This window comes from Salmo salar, chromosome 04 (assembly GCF_965601325.2).
Source record: "Salmo salar chromosome 04, fSalSal1, whole genome shotgun sequence".
NCBI classification, from domain to species: Eukaryota; Metazoa; Chordata; class Actinopteri; order Salmoniformes; family Salmonidae; genus Salmo; species Salmo salar.
The window spans coordinates 55380698-55396750 of record NC_138294.1 but is presented as its reverse complement, the minus strand read 5'-3'; the positions used below and the strand labels follow the sequence as shown (position 1 = coordinate 55396750).

General features: G+C 42.8%; 2 protein-coding genes across 4 annotated transcripts in view; both read left to right on the top strand.

The window, feature by feature from the left end:
* LOC106603324 (connector enhancer of kinase suppressor of ras 2) overlaps window positions 1-6019 on the top strand; it is a 64435-nt gene extending 58416 nt beyond the window's left edge. For both annotated transcript variants that reach the window (XM_082974572.1, XM_014196858.3), the window contains 7 exons: window positions 187-260; window positions 1104-1175; window positions 1861-1931; window positions 2137-2237; window positions 2497-3037; window positions 3237-3448; window positions 3641-6019. In XM_082974572.1, coding sequence (XP_082830698.1) covers window positions 187-260; window positions 1104-1175; window positions 1861-1931; window positions 2137-2237; window positions 2497-3037; window positions 3237-3448; window positions 3641-3862 — 1293 coding nt within the window. In that variant the 3' untranslated portion in view covers window positions 3863-6019. The remainder of the gene's footprint in view (window positions 1-186; window positions 261-1103; window positions 1176-1860; window positions 1932-2136; window positions 2238-2496; window positions 3038-3236; window positions 3449-3640) is intronic.
* A 250-nt stretch (window positions 6020-6269) lies between these two features.
* Window positions 6270-13321, top strand: apool (apolipoprotein O like). 2 transcript variants are annotated; one of them, XM_014196855.3, is made up of 9 exons: window positions 6270-6351; window positions 8649-8753; window positions 9004-9123; window positions 9448-9502; window positions 9590-9688; window positions 10018-10109; window positions 11838-11933; window positions 12151-12865; window positions 13144-13321. In XM_014196855.3, exons 1-9 carry the CDS (start codon window positions 6340-6342, stop codon window positions 13230-13232), a joined length of 1383 nt encoding a protein of 460 aa, XP_014052330.1. In that variant the 5' UTR covers window positions 6270-6339; the 3' UTR covers window positions 13233-13321. The 2 variants fall into 2 exon arrangements, with proteins under 2 accessions (XP_014052330.1, XP_014052332.1); XM_014196857.3 differs by lacking the exon at window positions 6270-6351 and adding an exon at window positions 6389-6420.
* Window positions 13322-16053: the final 2732 nt, after the last annotated feature.

Below are 16053 nucleotides of genomic sequence, written 5' to 3'. Positions count from 1 at the left end.
ATCTGCAGAGTTGTCTTGGTAACTCACACAAACATAGCCATATTCCAGACACTGAACCATTTATGTTGCAGTGTCATGTAGTGTACAGTACATTCCAGTATGTCTGATATCCTTAATGAGGTGTGTCATCTCTACAGACATACTGGAATGTATTGCTTCTCATTTCCCTTACCTCTCCCTTCCTAGGATGAGAAGGCTGAAGGTTTCATCAGCCTACCTGAGTTCCGAATAGATAGAGCAATTGAATGCAGAAGGAAACAGTGAGTGTTTTTGTGATTCATGTTTTTTTGTCTCTCAATCTGTTAGTGAACCTGGGGATGTAAAAGAAAACACAAAGTCTAAATGAAACACAAAAACAGATGATGCCGTTGCGTGGCATAATTATTTGATTTGAATAACGAGGGCTTTAAATAGCCGTGGCACAAAGTGGCAGAAGTAATTAATAGGTGTCTATTTCCACCTGAGAAGGGTCACACAGTGTTTCTTGGTAGTCTTAAACAAATCCACTTTGAAACAAAAGTAAACACCTCACACACATAGTTATGGGCTTTAAGAAAAGAAGACATCTGTACCATGTTGAAGTGTATTACATTTTCAGTTTGCATCCCAATATTAAACCGTTTGATATAGAAACACCAGATGTTCTGTTTTTTTAAATAATGTTTATTAATAATCTAATTATGAAAATATTAAAAACATTCCACCCATGAGGCCACTTTTTAAAATGTAATTAGGCAAGTCAGTTAAGAACAAATTCTTATTTACAATGACGGTCTACCCCGACCAAACCCGGACGACGCTGGGCCAATTGTGCACCGCCCTATGGGAGTCCTAATCACGGCCGGATGTGATGCAGCCTGGATTCGAACCAGGGACTGCATTGATGCCTCTTGCACTGAGATGCAGTGCCGGGAGCCCCTAGGTCATTTGACTGCAGGAAAGGGCTACAGGAACAGTATACAGTACATCTACCTGGCCATTGTACCACATGGTCTGGATCTCAGGCTAACAGAATGAAGTAATGCAAAATGGAGATGTTTAAGCATCAGATGATCTACAAGACTGTACAGACTAATTAGATGTTGTTTCTGTTCCTGCTACAGTGCCTTCAAAGCCTGCCATCCCAAAATCAAGAGTTTCTTTTTCGCCACAGACTGTTTGGAGGAGATGAACAGGTAACACCATTTTTTCCTAGCATTACTACCTGTACTTTGATGGTAGGGTTAGTTAGTGTGCTTATTTCATAAAATGCTCTCTTGATTGTAACAGCATGTACTTTAGCTTACATATTATCTAAGAACATTCTCAGTTTCAGAGAATTCATAGCTGGAGCTGTGACATAGTTCTCCTTTCGTTCGCAAACATGAGGAATAAGAAAATCTACTTTAGGTGTCTGTAGTGTTGTTCTACTGAGACTTTATTTTTGTATTTTTTTCTACTGAGATAGAGTAAGATGATAAAGAGCAGTAAGTCTCTTGTTTCATAGAGCCCTCTGGGTCAGCAGCTACTGCTTTGTTTATCAGAAACAGTTGAATCTTTCCCTTGGGTTGGGACTGATTGACTTGTTATTACCTCTGGCTTTTTTCTTTGTAATTATGTGGCAGTGTTGATCACAAATGCCCTTTATTGATTGAGTAGCATTTGCTAAATAAAGGATTTGAGAGGATTCAGAAAGACTGCATATCATAACACCGATGTACTTCCTTCTCTTCAATGCAAACTGTTAATGAATATTCTTAAGAAATATAGACTACAGTGCAACATAACACATCAAACCTCCTACCACACCCAGTATGGTATCAGTTAGTCAGTTAACCATCTCATGTTGTGTATCTGCACCCTGTCCTGTTACCCATTTAGATGGATGAACCGGCTGGGGCTGGCGGCGATTGGCTACACACCTGACGATAAGGTTCCACGCCCTGATGAAGGTAGGACAATCTGACTACATATTTAGTGACATCAAACAACATTGTTGTGATGTGTAAATCAATTGATTTAAGGACATTGAAGTGAAATGTTAGGTAATTGTATTAGATCAATGCCTATTGTACTGTAGTGCAAGACATACAGTATTGGTATGGATGAGGTCACCCAAGCTGTTAAGTTTATTGATGTTTAACTTTGATGTTTCAGATTATTGGAGTGAGAGTGACCAGGATGAGATGGATGGTTCTATGACTCTGAAACAAGAGGGCATGTCATCTCGCTGTGACACCTACCACCGCACCCCATCTGTGAGTGCAGGCCACTGGTTCACACTCTGGAACACACACTCACATGTACACGTTCACTGCGCGCGCGCGCACACACGCACACGCACACGCACACACACACACACACACACACACACACACACACACACACACACACACACACACACACACACACACACACACACACACACACACACACACACACACACACACACACACACACACACATAGTGGTTCTATCAATATCATTAAATACCTCTGTCCACTGGCCCCCTTCCAGGTGAACTCCTCCAGTCCATTCCCTGAGCGCCACTTCTCCAGTGAGTCCACGTACTCCCACTCCTCAGCTGAGGACTCCCGTCCGGACATCCCTGGGAGCACACAGCCCTCCGGCTGCCGCCCCACCCTCCGCCCCACCCTCCGTGACACCCAACGCCGCTCCTGGCAGGACCTGATTGAGACGCCCCTCACCAGCTCGGGCCTCCACTTTCTGCAGACCGTGCCAGGGGAGGGTGACGGGGGCTACGGCAGCGGCCACATGGGAATGGGTCAGCTGCTTATGTCCCCTGAGCGCCGTCGCCAGGCCACACTGCCCGCCCAGAGGCGCCGACAACCTGACAGAGATGGGCCCTTCCCATTGGTGGACATAGAGGAGCGTGAGCAGCGCCTTCACTGTGCCCACAAGCAGCGCAGCCAGAGCCTGCCCCGGAACAGGGACGTGCAGGGCACCAAGGGAAGCTTGCACTCAGCAGGACCCTCAGAGGAGAGGAGTGAGGACGACGAGGTGCCATTCAGAAAGCACAACTCCAAGAAACACCAAGGTAAGGATGCACTCTAGCACTTCCTGCTCTCGCCAGGCTTCTCTTTAGGACTCCTCAGACTTCAAGTTACACATATACCTTGTTATGCCTTGATTATATATTTATTTGATGACAAGGTACATTGTAAAGCTTTTATCCAAGTTGGTTGAATTAGGTTTAGCATGGAGCTTTGAAATCCTGTCCTACTTTCCCCCTTCAGATTCTCAGTCTAAAGAGCGAGGTCATGATCATCAGGGAGTGGATGGCTTCCAGGAGCTGTATCGCTCCATAGAGCGGGCCAGCCTGTCTGCCCTGGGGGAGCAGAGGCCCTCCACTAAACAGGATTTCAGACGCTCCTTTGTCAAGCGCTGCAACGACCCTGTCATCAACGACAAGCTGCACCGCATTCGTGCCCTGCGCAGCACACTCAAGGTACGGAGAGGGCGGGACACAGCCACAGGGCAGGCTGTGGCCCAGTCATAGGGCAGGGTGAAGTCTTATGGAGGTACAGAGGGTGGTACAGGTCCAGTAGGTGGCTGTCTATGGTGATGAGAGTGAGATGGCATATGAGTGGGGTCATTGGGGTAGTATGTAAGCCAAACACTAACTGATGTTTTCCCACAGGCCAAAGAGGGTGATCTGGCCATTATCAGCCAAGTGCTGGACGACTCCGGTCTAAACTCCCAGAAGTTCCAGCAGTGGAAGCAGCAGCACCATGAGCTGTTTGTGGACATCTGTGAGTTCAGCTCCGTCCCGACAGAGCCCCACCCCGAGGGATCCGACCTCTCACCCCTGTCCCCACCACTGATGATGCACACCCACTCCTTCATCGAAACTCACGTTTGAGACACGAGTGCTCAGAGACAAAGTAACAAGGAGACACTGTGGAATCATGCCATTATCTCTTCCCCCGCAATCGTTCATGCAGCCAGGGTCTACCATCACCATTCACAGCAAACTAACTGACAAACCAATCACTGTAATATGTGTACATACTGCACTGAGGTCAAACATAAGAGTAACGGTTGGTGTATATACTGTATATTGGATAAAATAAGGCCCCCACGGGGTGCCATTCTGCATGCCTGAAGAGAAACTATCATTCATTATCTTTAAAACAGAAAATGCAACAAATGATAGATTGAAAGAGAACTTAACAACTAAAAAGACAATAACTGTTTTTGGCTGATGCAATGCATTTTTTTCTTCTATTGTATTTTTTCTTATTTCATTGCTTGCTTAAGAGGAAGGGAGTTTAGTTTTTATTTCATTTTTTTATTTCCCCTTTAAAGCTGCTTTAAGAGAGAGCTATGTAGCGACTGGCTAATAGGCATCATTCTGATTACAACAATGCACCCCCTACTGGGTCACCATGGTACTGTGTGACCCTGAAACCCCCGGAAAGAAAGACCCAATCTATGTAAAAGTATGTATTGTATGTATAAGTGTGGAGAGAAGAGGGGTGTGTGAGGAAGAAAGAAAGAGAGAGAAAGAGAGAGAGAGAGAGAAAGAGAGAGAGACGGAGGTATTTGGGCTTTCAGTGTATGAGGCTCAGTAGGGTTTTATAATGCATTTCTGTTGTATGTACGGATGTTGCATGTTTATCATGTATGTATAATTATGTAGATTTTGTTTGAAATTTAAACAAAGTAGTTTAGCCAAACACAGCTCACCGGAATGAAACTTTTACATTTATTGATATCTCTTTGTAGCTATTATGATTTTGGCCATCATTATAGAATTTGTTGGTGAAATTGATTTTTTAAATCAAACATCTGCATGGTAGTAAACATGTACATGTGGGCATTGGGGTTGAGAAATGTGTTAACGAAAAATATTATATTGTTTGCATAGCAGCACCCTCTATTTAAAACTGTGAACTATATACTTGTGAATGCAATCTTTAGATTCTGTGACCACAGAATCTTTGTACTTATATTTTTCTTAGAAAAATGATATAAAACACAAAAAGCATTGCGTCTCCTGAATGACTGTTTTTGCTTCACTCCAGCTGTTACAGAAATTACCTCCTGATCTTCAGGATTGATTCAGGTCCTGAGTTCTGCTCATGTATTCTGTTCCCTTTCTGTGTCTCTGTTGATTTTATATGTGATATATACTGGTTTATTTTAAAAAGGATCCCGGAAATTGTCAACGTATATGTATCTGCTTAAGTTGTTTATTTCTACAGGTTGAGAAGTAGTACTGTAGTACTTCAATGTGACTGCATTCTATCTGCGCAAAATACATGATCAAGAACTCATAACACATTTTTAAAGTTTGACACACTTGGTTGTTTCTTTTCTAGGCCTATTTACTTGACTTTCTTTTACTTGTTTCTATTTTACTTCTATCAAATTTCAATGATAATGTTTTTCTTCGCGCCGCTTAATACTTAGTACCCTATTCCTGGCAGGATATTGACATTGCTTCAATTCACCTGCAATTATCATCCAGTGTTGTGTCCTGGTACTTAAAATGCTTTTAGGTGTCAGTACATTTGTTATACAGAATAACTACACTGGCCCGGCTACATGTCATAATAGACATATAGGCTACTAACACTTCTAAAACGTCCGCAGTTGTTGCTCTAAATTCTCAAATTTTATGAAGAGCAGTACATGTATTGTAGAATGTATTTCATTTAACCAGAATGTAATTGTTCTCACAATGTTTTAAAACATTGTACATGAAATCTGTCCAATCTGTCCAGGGTTCCACTGTGTTATTTTGGAGGTGTGCACCTCATCGTACAACTGCGCAGGTGTGTAGCTAAGATGTAAGTTGCACTGCGACATTAAAAAAGGAACATATTGCTCTTTTTTGGAAGTATATTATTATCTGTTTATCTGTACATTAACTTATAAAAACGTTGTTCTTGAGAAAGAGAAATACATTTATTCTTCCTATGAATCAAAAGTAGCTTTTGTTTCTCAGAAATATATATAGTACAAGGTTGTAAAATTTAAGTTGTAAAACCAATAAACTGAATTACCGCACAAATGAATGCATTTCTGTGTATTTATTTCGATAATAAAACGTTACAAAATGAGGCTACTCTGAACTGAACTGGGACCCTGCAGGGACATGTTCAGGCTTTTTTGAGGATAGGACAAGGAATGAAGAACACTACTCTTTAAATAAAGAGGAGAACTGATTATTAACATTGCTTTCTGTATAGCATTGTTACTTTCGAGGTCATATACACTGACCAGTAAAATTAATTTAGCGTCAGAAACAGTCAAACAGGATTTAACGCGTTTTCCTATGATAAAGTTGGTCCCTTATCGACACCGGTAAGACTCTGAGGGGGAGGTACCATCATGGCTGCCACGGTAAGTTTTCTACCATGAAAACCATGTTTTCCTCGAGTTTGAGCTGGGACTCTAAGGTCTTTTAAAAAGGTCGAATAATTTACATTGTGTATTTCGGTATGTGTATAAATTGACCAGAATAGCGTCAATATAACATGCAGTTTGCTACACGCCCCTTTTAGAACATGTTGTACAAACGCAAATTATTGTGGTTGGACTATGTCTATGTTCTAGCTATCGACGAATGTGGAGTTTGAAGTAGATCTAAAATTGTATAGTAATGTAGCCCAGTATTTCTGTATTTCAGGATTAACATTGTAGGTAGCCTACTCTTTAAATATGATTAAAGAAGATTAAGGTGACCTTCGACATCTGTCCTAAACTTGTTAGCTAGCTTAATTGTATCCATTTAAACGTTCATTATTTCACTCTAGAAGATCCTGCTCAACAAGGTCAATGTCTTCTCTCTGATCAGGATCAAATTAATATTGCATTCTTGGTAAAAAAACAAATGCAATGATTTAATAAGAAAATACTGTTCTGATAACTAATACTATTCATGACAATTAGGGCTGGGACTTGCCAGAGACCTCATGATATTATCACCATACGTGGGTGCCGATATGTGTTACGATTCTAGCTATAGGCCTATTTCGATTCCATACTGAGATTTTAATTGCGATTTGATGTTCCAAACATATTGCTCACTATATAACTTCTCTGTAGGGTTTTCAATGGTTAGCTTCGCCCGCGGCTGGCTCCATGTGAACGACAATCATGTTGCTGTGTTTTAAAGGTTAGAAACATCAATAATCATCATGTCGCCGGTTTGAAACATATAGCCCTTATCAGTGAGAATGAATATTTCAAATAAAAAAAGATACTTACTGCTGCAGATTTGCACAGATCATACGTGTGCCTCGAACCAGTAACGCTTACACAGATAGCCTAGCTAATTATCATAGGTTTTAGTCCCTGTCTTCAGTAAACAAGCGCTGTAACATGGAGATATGGCCATGTGGGAACACTAAGGTGCATTACCAACTAGACTGGAGTGTGGACCTCAGTTCATCTTTCAATCACCCACGCAGCACATCAAGAGTCACAAATACAACCAAGTTCTATTTTAGCGCCTGGCTACACAGACGCTAGCGAACAGTGTGGGTGCAACGATTGAATAACATGTGTACATTTATATTGCAATGTTCGTACACACATGGGCGGTGTGGTCAGCATGTTAGCCCCTATTGACAACTACATCTTCTGGGGGACTTTTGTTAAGAGCCCTGAAAGTTACCAAAGCATCGCTTGTGGTATGGTTTTGTAGAAATAAGGAATGTATCCTTCATATCAATGAGAAATGATTTCCCCAAAACAATAGGTTCACTTACTACACACCTGTATAGGGCTTAAAGTTTGGTTGCCAACCGCCATACAAAGACCCGAAGAAGACGACGCCTGAAGGAGGAGAGATTAACTTTTAACCTTTTATCTGTGAATTAATTGTCTTAGAGGACCTTGTGCATTTCAGGTAAAATAACAACCCAATGCTTATCCCAGGACAAATTAACTAGCAACAGCAAGCTAGCTAGCTAAATTGCCATACATGTTTAATGCTTTTCGACCTGTCCCCAAATTAATATAGTTGGTTCAGAGTTTGTTTTGATATTTCAACCTGCATGTCCTGATCGAGTCTGGTGTGGGTGAACAAAGTCAGCATGCACGCGAGCGGTCTGGTCTGCATGTTACAGTAGTTAGTGTCTATGAATGGGCTAACTATATGCCTACTGCAAAGAGACGAAAGAAAGAAAACGATTTTTTTATCAGTCAGGGAAATAAAAGTGCTACCTACAGTAGTAAAAAAATAATACAAATCGATAATTGGATTCAAATATCGATATAATAATCACTAATGACGATGCAGTATCATAATTGCCATTTGAATAATTATCTTTAGGCCTATCATTTTCAACATCAGTTACAGTAAAATATTGTCCAATATAGGTCCAAAGTAGGACTGGCTGGCTCAGTTGGTAGAGCATGGTGTTTGCAACGCCAGGGTTGTGGGTTCGATTCCCATGGGGGACCAGTACGAAAGAAAAAAAAATGTATGCAATGTATTCACTACTGTAAGTCGCTCTGGATAAGAGCGTCTGCTAAAATGACTAAAATGTAAAAATGCACAAAACGGGTGTAAGTCTATATTTTACTGGATTCAACTGTGCTTCATCAATAACTGTTGATGTGAATTTCAGACTGGAAAACCACTTTAGGCCTATCCTGACAAAGGTCTGTGTTGTTTGTGTGTTTATCTGCAGGTAGTGAAGCTGGCGGTGATCCCAGCAGCAATGGGATTGGCCTCGTTTCGAGTTTATGCCATGAGTCAGGACAAAACAGAGACTGTGCTGCTCTCCCCTAGAGAGGTAATCTAAGAACCAAGATGTAGAATTTACTCAAGAACAGTTACTTATTTCTCATATGTTTTTGTTGTACTTTAATTTTTTTTTTATACATGTTTTATAGTACTACTGATATTCATTACTGCATTGCTGGGAAAGAGCAAGCAAGAAGGGCATTTCGCTGGGCTTGTGCACGTGACAATGAACTTGAAACCTGATGTATGTGACTATTGCCTCCAATGATGATCCTATTGATCTATTGTACTGTCCTCAGTTGTCCATCTATGCTCCAGACCCTCCAGCAACGCACTACATGGATGAGCAGCCTGGAGCTCTGCAGAACGGGCTGGGTGTGGTCCGGGTGGGGCTGCAGCCATACGTTAGAGCCGTTAAGGTATAGAAACACTAACTGGTTCTGATGATCTCTATCACTGGTGACTGACTGACTGGTTGTGTCGGCTGATGTTGAATATTCATCAATATACGTTTTTAAGAATGACATGCAGGAAGTTTTGGAATGGCTCTTTAGTTCAGTTATTGTAAAAATCGACTCTTACTGAGAACTCTAATTTTGTGTTAGATGCCATGAGATCGATAGGTGAGGGACTTTATCAAAATGGCTGCTTTTGTGGTATAACTTATGTAATATCTCAGCTCAGTTGGTTTGTTTTGCAAACAAGTTGTATTTTGTGCAAATGTTTTACCATTGTTTTTCCAGAATGCTTATACCTCTGTCAAGGTCGGAGCTGTAACAGTCTATACTGCTGGACACGGTGAGGAGTGGGGGAGTTCTGTTGACACATGAGTAGGTCTGTTCTGCTATCTCTGCAAAACCTTTTTTCCATGTTTATTTTACCTAGATACATATGAGTTCCTGAGTGATCCTCCTCCTGGTTTTATGCCGAGGGTCGGTGTAATCACAGTCTCTGGGTTAGCGGGTCTGATCCTGGCAAGGAAAGGTAATGAGTTGCTGCATTAAAGATATTGCGGGAAGTCCGCTGTTCAGGAGGATGTAACATTACAGATAGTTCAGAAAGAAATGTGTTGTGTAAAACCAATATGATTGTCTCCGATAGAATAGGGCATTGTGTCTGATTGAATCATTCTACATCTATCTGCAATGTACAGAACGTTTCACATCTCTGAATACGGCCCAGATTATTGACCATTATTATAGATGATCTGAAATGTACACATTGCAGTAGAATGTCTGAAAAGCAGGTTGCCAAATGTCTCTTCGGTATCATGTTCCACTATGTACAGTAGCTGACTGGTTATTTCTCTGCAGGGTCACGTCTGATGAGGCTGGGGGTTCCTCTGGGTATGGCCACTGTTGGCATGGCTGTGTGCTACCCCACTCAAACAGTGGGTGTTGTAAAGGTATAGCAATTCCACAGATTAATGTACAGGACACTTTTGGCCCAGCTTCCTTTTGAGTGTCACTAGGATCTTTTTACATACTATTATATAAATACAATGAGATCCAATACTTTAGACTGTTTAGACACCTTTTGTATTATTGCGCAATATAATTTATTTTTAATTTTTTATGCAGATGTACAGTTGAAGTCGGAAGTTTACATACACTTAGGTTAGTCATTAAAACTAGTTTTTCAACCACTCCACAAATTTCTTGTTAACAAACTATAGTTTTGGCATGACGTTAGGACATCTACTTTGCATGACACAAGTCATTTTTCCAACAATTGTTTACAGACAGATTATTTAACTTATAATTCACTGTATCACAATTCCAGTGACTCAGAAGTTTACATACACTAAGTTGACTGTGCCTTTAAACGGCTTGGAAAATTCCAGAAAATGATGTCATGGTTTTAGAAGCTTCTGATAGGCTAATTGACATAATTTGAGTCAATTGGAGGTGTATCTGTGGATGTATTTCAAGGCCTACCTTCAAACTCAGTGCCTCTTTGCTTGACATCATGGGAAAATCAAAAGAAATCAACCAAGACCTCAGAAAAAAAATTGTAGACCTCCACAAGTCTGGTTCATCCTTGGAAGCAATTTCCAAACGCCTGAAGGTACCACGTTCATCTGTACAAACAATAGTATGCAAGTATTAACACCGCTCAGCAAGGAAGAAGCCACTGCTCCAAAACCGCCAGAAAAGACAGACTACGGTTTGCAACTGCACATGTGGACGAAGATTGTACTTTTTGGAGAAATGTCCTCTGGTCTGATGAAACAAAAATAGAACTGTTTGGCCATAATGACCATCGTTATGTTTGGAGGAAAAAGGGGGATGCTTGCAAGCCGAAGAACACCATCCCAACCGTGAAGCACGGGGGTGGCAGCATCATGTTGTGGGGGTGCTTTGCTGCAGGAGGGACTGGTGCACTTCACAAAATAGATGGCTTCATGAGGAAGGAAAATTATGTGGATATATTGAAGCAACATCTCAAGACATCAGTCAGGAAGTTAAAGCTTAGTCGCAAATGGGTCATCCAAATGGACAATGACCCCAAGCATACTTCAAATGTTGTGGCAAAATGTCTTAAGGACAACAAAATCAAGGTATTGGAGTGGCCATCACAAAGCCCTGACCTCAATCCCATAGAACATTTGTGGGCAGAACTGAAAAAGCATGTGTGAGCAAGGAGGCCTGCAAACCTGACTCAGTTACACCAGCTCTGTCAGGAGGAATGGGCCAAAATTCACCCAATTTATTGTGGGGAAACTTGTGGAAGGCTACCCAAAACGTTTGACCCAAGTTAAACAATTTAAAGGCAATGCTACCAAATACTAATTGAGTGTATGTAAACTTCTGACCCACTGGGAATGTGATGAAAGAAATAAAAGCTGAAATAAATCATTCTCTCTACTTTTCTTCTGACATTTCACATAATTAAAATAAAGTGGTGATCCTAACTGACCTAAAACAGGGAATTTTTACTTTGATTAAATGTCAGGAATTGTGAAAAACTGAGTTGAAATCTATTTGGCTAAGGTGTATGTAAACGTCCGACTTCAACTGTATGTACATTTTTGTAACATCCATGTGCATATGAGCTAAAACTGTAGCTGAAACTTGTGGATTCCCTGTGTTTTGCCATAGGTGCCTAACAATGTGTTTCTGTTCTTCTGCAGATGACGGGGCAGAAGATGTATGCAGCAAGCCAGTACACTGCATCAATATTTAAATCAAAGCCCAAAGAAGTAACTCCTCCAACTGTCAGTCTTGAGGTACAACAGACTATTGACGCTTTTTTCATCTAGTCTGTTCTTATATCTAAATGGTTTTCACTGTGGAAAACTTGAGTACCAGCGTTCTAGCTAGGTCAATGATTTATAGATCTAACAAACTGTTTAAAGCACTCTCAGGAGTTGAAAACTTGAGTTTGAACAGCATATTTTTATGGATTAAACAGAACTTGACCAACGTTTTCCTGTTTACAAGCAGCAAGCCCCGCAAGCTACCATCCCTGAGCCAGAAGTGTCAGAGGCAAAGCCCCTCCCTGAAGCTGAATCACCTGAACCAGACATGCCTGCTGTTGACAAGGCTTCCCCCACTGAACCTAGTTTTACCTCAGGCCCCGTAGAGGGTGCTCCATCTGTGGTTGAGCCTGCCCCTCAGCCCACCACAGAGGTGGCCCCTGCAGAGGATTCTATTGACACTGAGCCTGCTGAACCTGAGGTAGTCACAGTGGTGGAGCAAGGGGCTGTTCAGACGGCCCTTGTGCCTGCACCTCCTGTTGAGGAAGCTGCTGCTTCACCTGCTGAAGAGATTCCTGCACCTGCCCCTGTTGAGGCTGTCCCTGCACCTCCCCCAGCAGAGGAAGTTATTCCTCTCCCACCTCCTGCTGAAGAGACAGAGCTTCCACCCCCTGCACCTGTTGAGGAGGAAGCTGCTCCTTCACCCCCTGCACCTGTTGAGGAGGAAGCTGCTCCTTCACCCCCTGCACATGTTGAGGAGGAAGCTGCTCCTTCACCCCCTGCACCTGTTGAGGAGGAGGCTGCTCCTTCACCCCCTGCAGCAGAAGAGGCTGCCCCTGCACCTATAGAGGGGGTTGCTGACCCACCTCCTGTATCTGAAGAGACTGCACCTGCTCCTGTTGACGAGGCTACTCCTCCAGCTACAACAGAGGAGCCATCTGTGTTTGTAACAAAAACTGCTGGTGAGTCACAAAAATCAATGTGAAGCAGTAGAGGCTGGTGGGAGGAGCTATAGGAGGATGGGTTCATTGTAATGGATTGAATGGAACAGAGTCCAACGTGGTTTCTGTATGCATGATATCGTTCCATTTATTCCATTACAGCCATTACAATGAGCTCGTCCTCCTACAGCTCCTCCTACCAGCTGCCTCTCAGAAAATATCTTCATCTAAACAGTTGGCTTAATCTTCTTTATCAGATATTGATGTCCACTATAAAATAATATTTTTTGTATTTCCAGGGAAACCCAAATTTGCACCAGACCCTAAGCTAATTGACCTTGGCCAGGCCAGCCCTGAGGATGCGGACCTGTACAGCACGCGTGGATGAAGAATGACAGGAGGAGAAGGTGGGGGATATGTGGGAGGGAGGGGAAGGTTAAGGGTAATCTTCAGAAATTAAAAAATAATCAAGCAACACTTTTTTCAGGTGCCTATTTCTCTCTTTACCTCAGTGATAGGGAACAGTTAGATCTATACAGGCTGTGTCCCGATTATCCACCCTTCTCCCCAAATGTGCAATTGCACACTTCTGGTCATGGATTTAACCATTTGAATCCATGGCAGGGAGGAGGATTGAGAATCAGGTTGCAGCCATAGTGTGTTGGAATTTTGACCTCTGGTGTCATCTGTTTCTTTGCGTGGCCTGCAGTTTACATGTAGACATCCACAGGGAACAGGGTGCAGGCCATCATCTGCATCCACAGGAACAAACAGACATCTTTACACCCAACTTCCAGAGCCACTACACAAGGTTTACTTACCAACACTTACTCAGTGGTCAGTTTATTAGGTACAACCATCTAGTACTGGGTCGGACCAGCCTTTGTTTCCAGAACAGCCTGAATTGTTCGGGGGCATGGACACGTTTCTCAGTTGGTATCAAGGGACCTAACGTGTGCCAGGAACACATTCCCCCCTCCATTACACCTCCACCAGGCAGGATGGGGACATGGACTCATGCTGTTTACGCCAAATCCTGACTCTGCTATCAGCATGACGTGACAGGAACCGGGATTCGCAGGACCAGGCAATGTTTTTCCGCTCTTCAATTGTCCATTGTTGGTGATCGCGTGCTCACTGGAGCCGCTTCTTGTTATTAGCTGAGAGGAGTAGAACCCTGTGTGGTCGTCTGCTGCAATAGCCCATCATGACAAGGACTGATGAGTTGTGTGTTCTGAGATGCAGTTCTGCACACCACTGTTGTACTGTGTCGTTATTTTCCTGTTTGTGGCCCGCCTGTTAGCTTGCACGATTCTTGTCATTCTCCTTCGACCTCTCATCAACGAGCTGTTTTCACCCACAGGACTGCCACTGACTGGAAGTTTTTTGTTTGTCGCACCATTCTCGGTAAACCCTAGACACTGTAATTTGTGAAAAGCCCAGGAGCTTGGCTGTTTCTGAGATATTGGAATCATACCATGCTCAAAGTCTCTTAGGTCACTCGTTTTGCCCATTCTAACGTTCAATCGAACAGCAACTGAACGCTTCACTGCCTGTTTTATATAGCAAGCCATGGCCACGTGACTCACTGTCTTGTCTGTAAGAGCGAACCATTTTCGTGAACTGGGTGGTGTACCTAATAAACTGGTCACTGAATGTATATTTGTGGAGCTCGTTAACACTGTTATAATGTGAAAGAAGTTACTCAAACAAATTCCGTTGCTAACCAAACTGGACCATTATACAATAAGAATTCATAATAGGCTTTTTTTTTTACTAGTGACTTGTCATTTACTTAGGTCACTGCTACGCTGTCGGTTTTTCTGTCTTGTGAATTTATCTTCTCGTATTAGTCAGGTCAGTCTGCAAATATTTTCCATGTGGCATTTTGTCAAGTGAGCTGTTTTAAAACACGTCCATGTTTTTATAGCATTTGTAAGACCTGCTAGCACCGTAGAACTGGAGTTGAACCTTTTTAATTTGTAAAAACACAACGTATATGGATGTGTGCAGTTCTTGCGCAAGATGGACACTTCCCAACAAGCCCACATACTAGAGGCACCTGGAGGACATGTCATGTTATGGACTGACTGGTTTGATACACTACATGACCAAAAGTGGATTTGGCTATTTCAGCCACACCAGTTGCTGACAGGTGTATAAAATCGAGCACACACCCATGCAATCTCCATAGACAGACATTGGCAGTACAATGGCCTTACTTAAGAGCTCAGTGACTTTCAAAATAGCACCCTCATAGGATGCCACCTTTCCAACAAGTCAGTTCGTCAAATCTCTGCCCTGCTAGAGCTGCCCCGGTCAACTGTAAGTGCTGTTATTGTGAAGTGGAAATGTCTAGGAGCAACAATGTCTCAGCCGCCAAGTGGTAGGCCACACAAGCTCAGAGAACGGGACCACCGAGTGCTGAAGTGCGTAGCCCGTAAAAATCACCTGTCCTTGGGTTGCAACACTCCCTACCGAGTTCCAAACTGCCTCTGGAAGTAACATCAGCACAAGAACTGTTAGTTGGGAGCTTCATGAAATGGGTTTCCATGGCTGAGCAGCTGTATACAAGCTTAAGATCAACATGCGCAATGCCAAGCGTCGGCTGGAGCGGTGTAAAGCTTGCCTCCATTGAACTCTGGAGCAGTAGAAACACGTTCTCTGGAGTGATGAATCACGCTTCACCATCTGGCAGTCCCACGGACAAATTTGGATTTGGCTGATGCCAGGAGAACGCTACCTTCCCCAATGCATAGTGCCAACTGTAAAGTTTGGTGGAGGAGGAATAAGGGTCTAGGGCTGTTTTTTTTATGGTTCGGGCTAGGCCCCTTAGTTCCAGTGGAAAATCTTAACGCTACAACATACAATGACATTCTAGATGATTCTGTGCCTCCAACTTTGTGGCAACAGTTTGGGGAAGGCCCTTCCCTGTCTCAGCATGACAATGCCCCTGTGCACAAAGCGAGAACCATACAGAAATGGTTTGTTGAGATCGGTGTGGCCTGCACAGAGCTCTGACTTCAACCCCATCGAACACCTTTGGGATGAATTGGAATGCAGACTGTGAGCCAGACCTAATTGCCCAACATCAGTGTCTGACCTCACTAATACTCTTGTGGCTGAATGGAAGAAAGTTCCTGCAGCAATTTTCCAACATCTAGTGGAAAGCCTTCCCAGAAGTGTGTAGGCTGTTCTAGCAGCAAAGG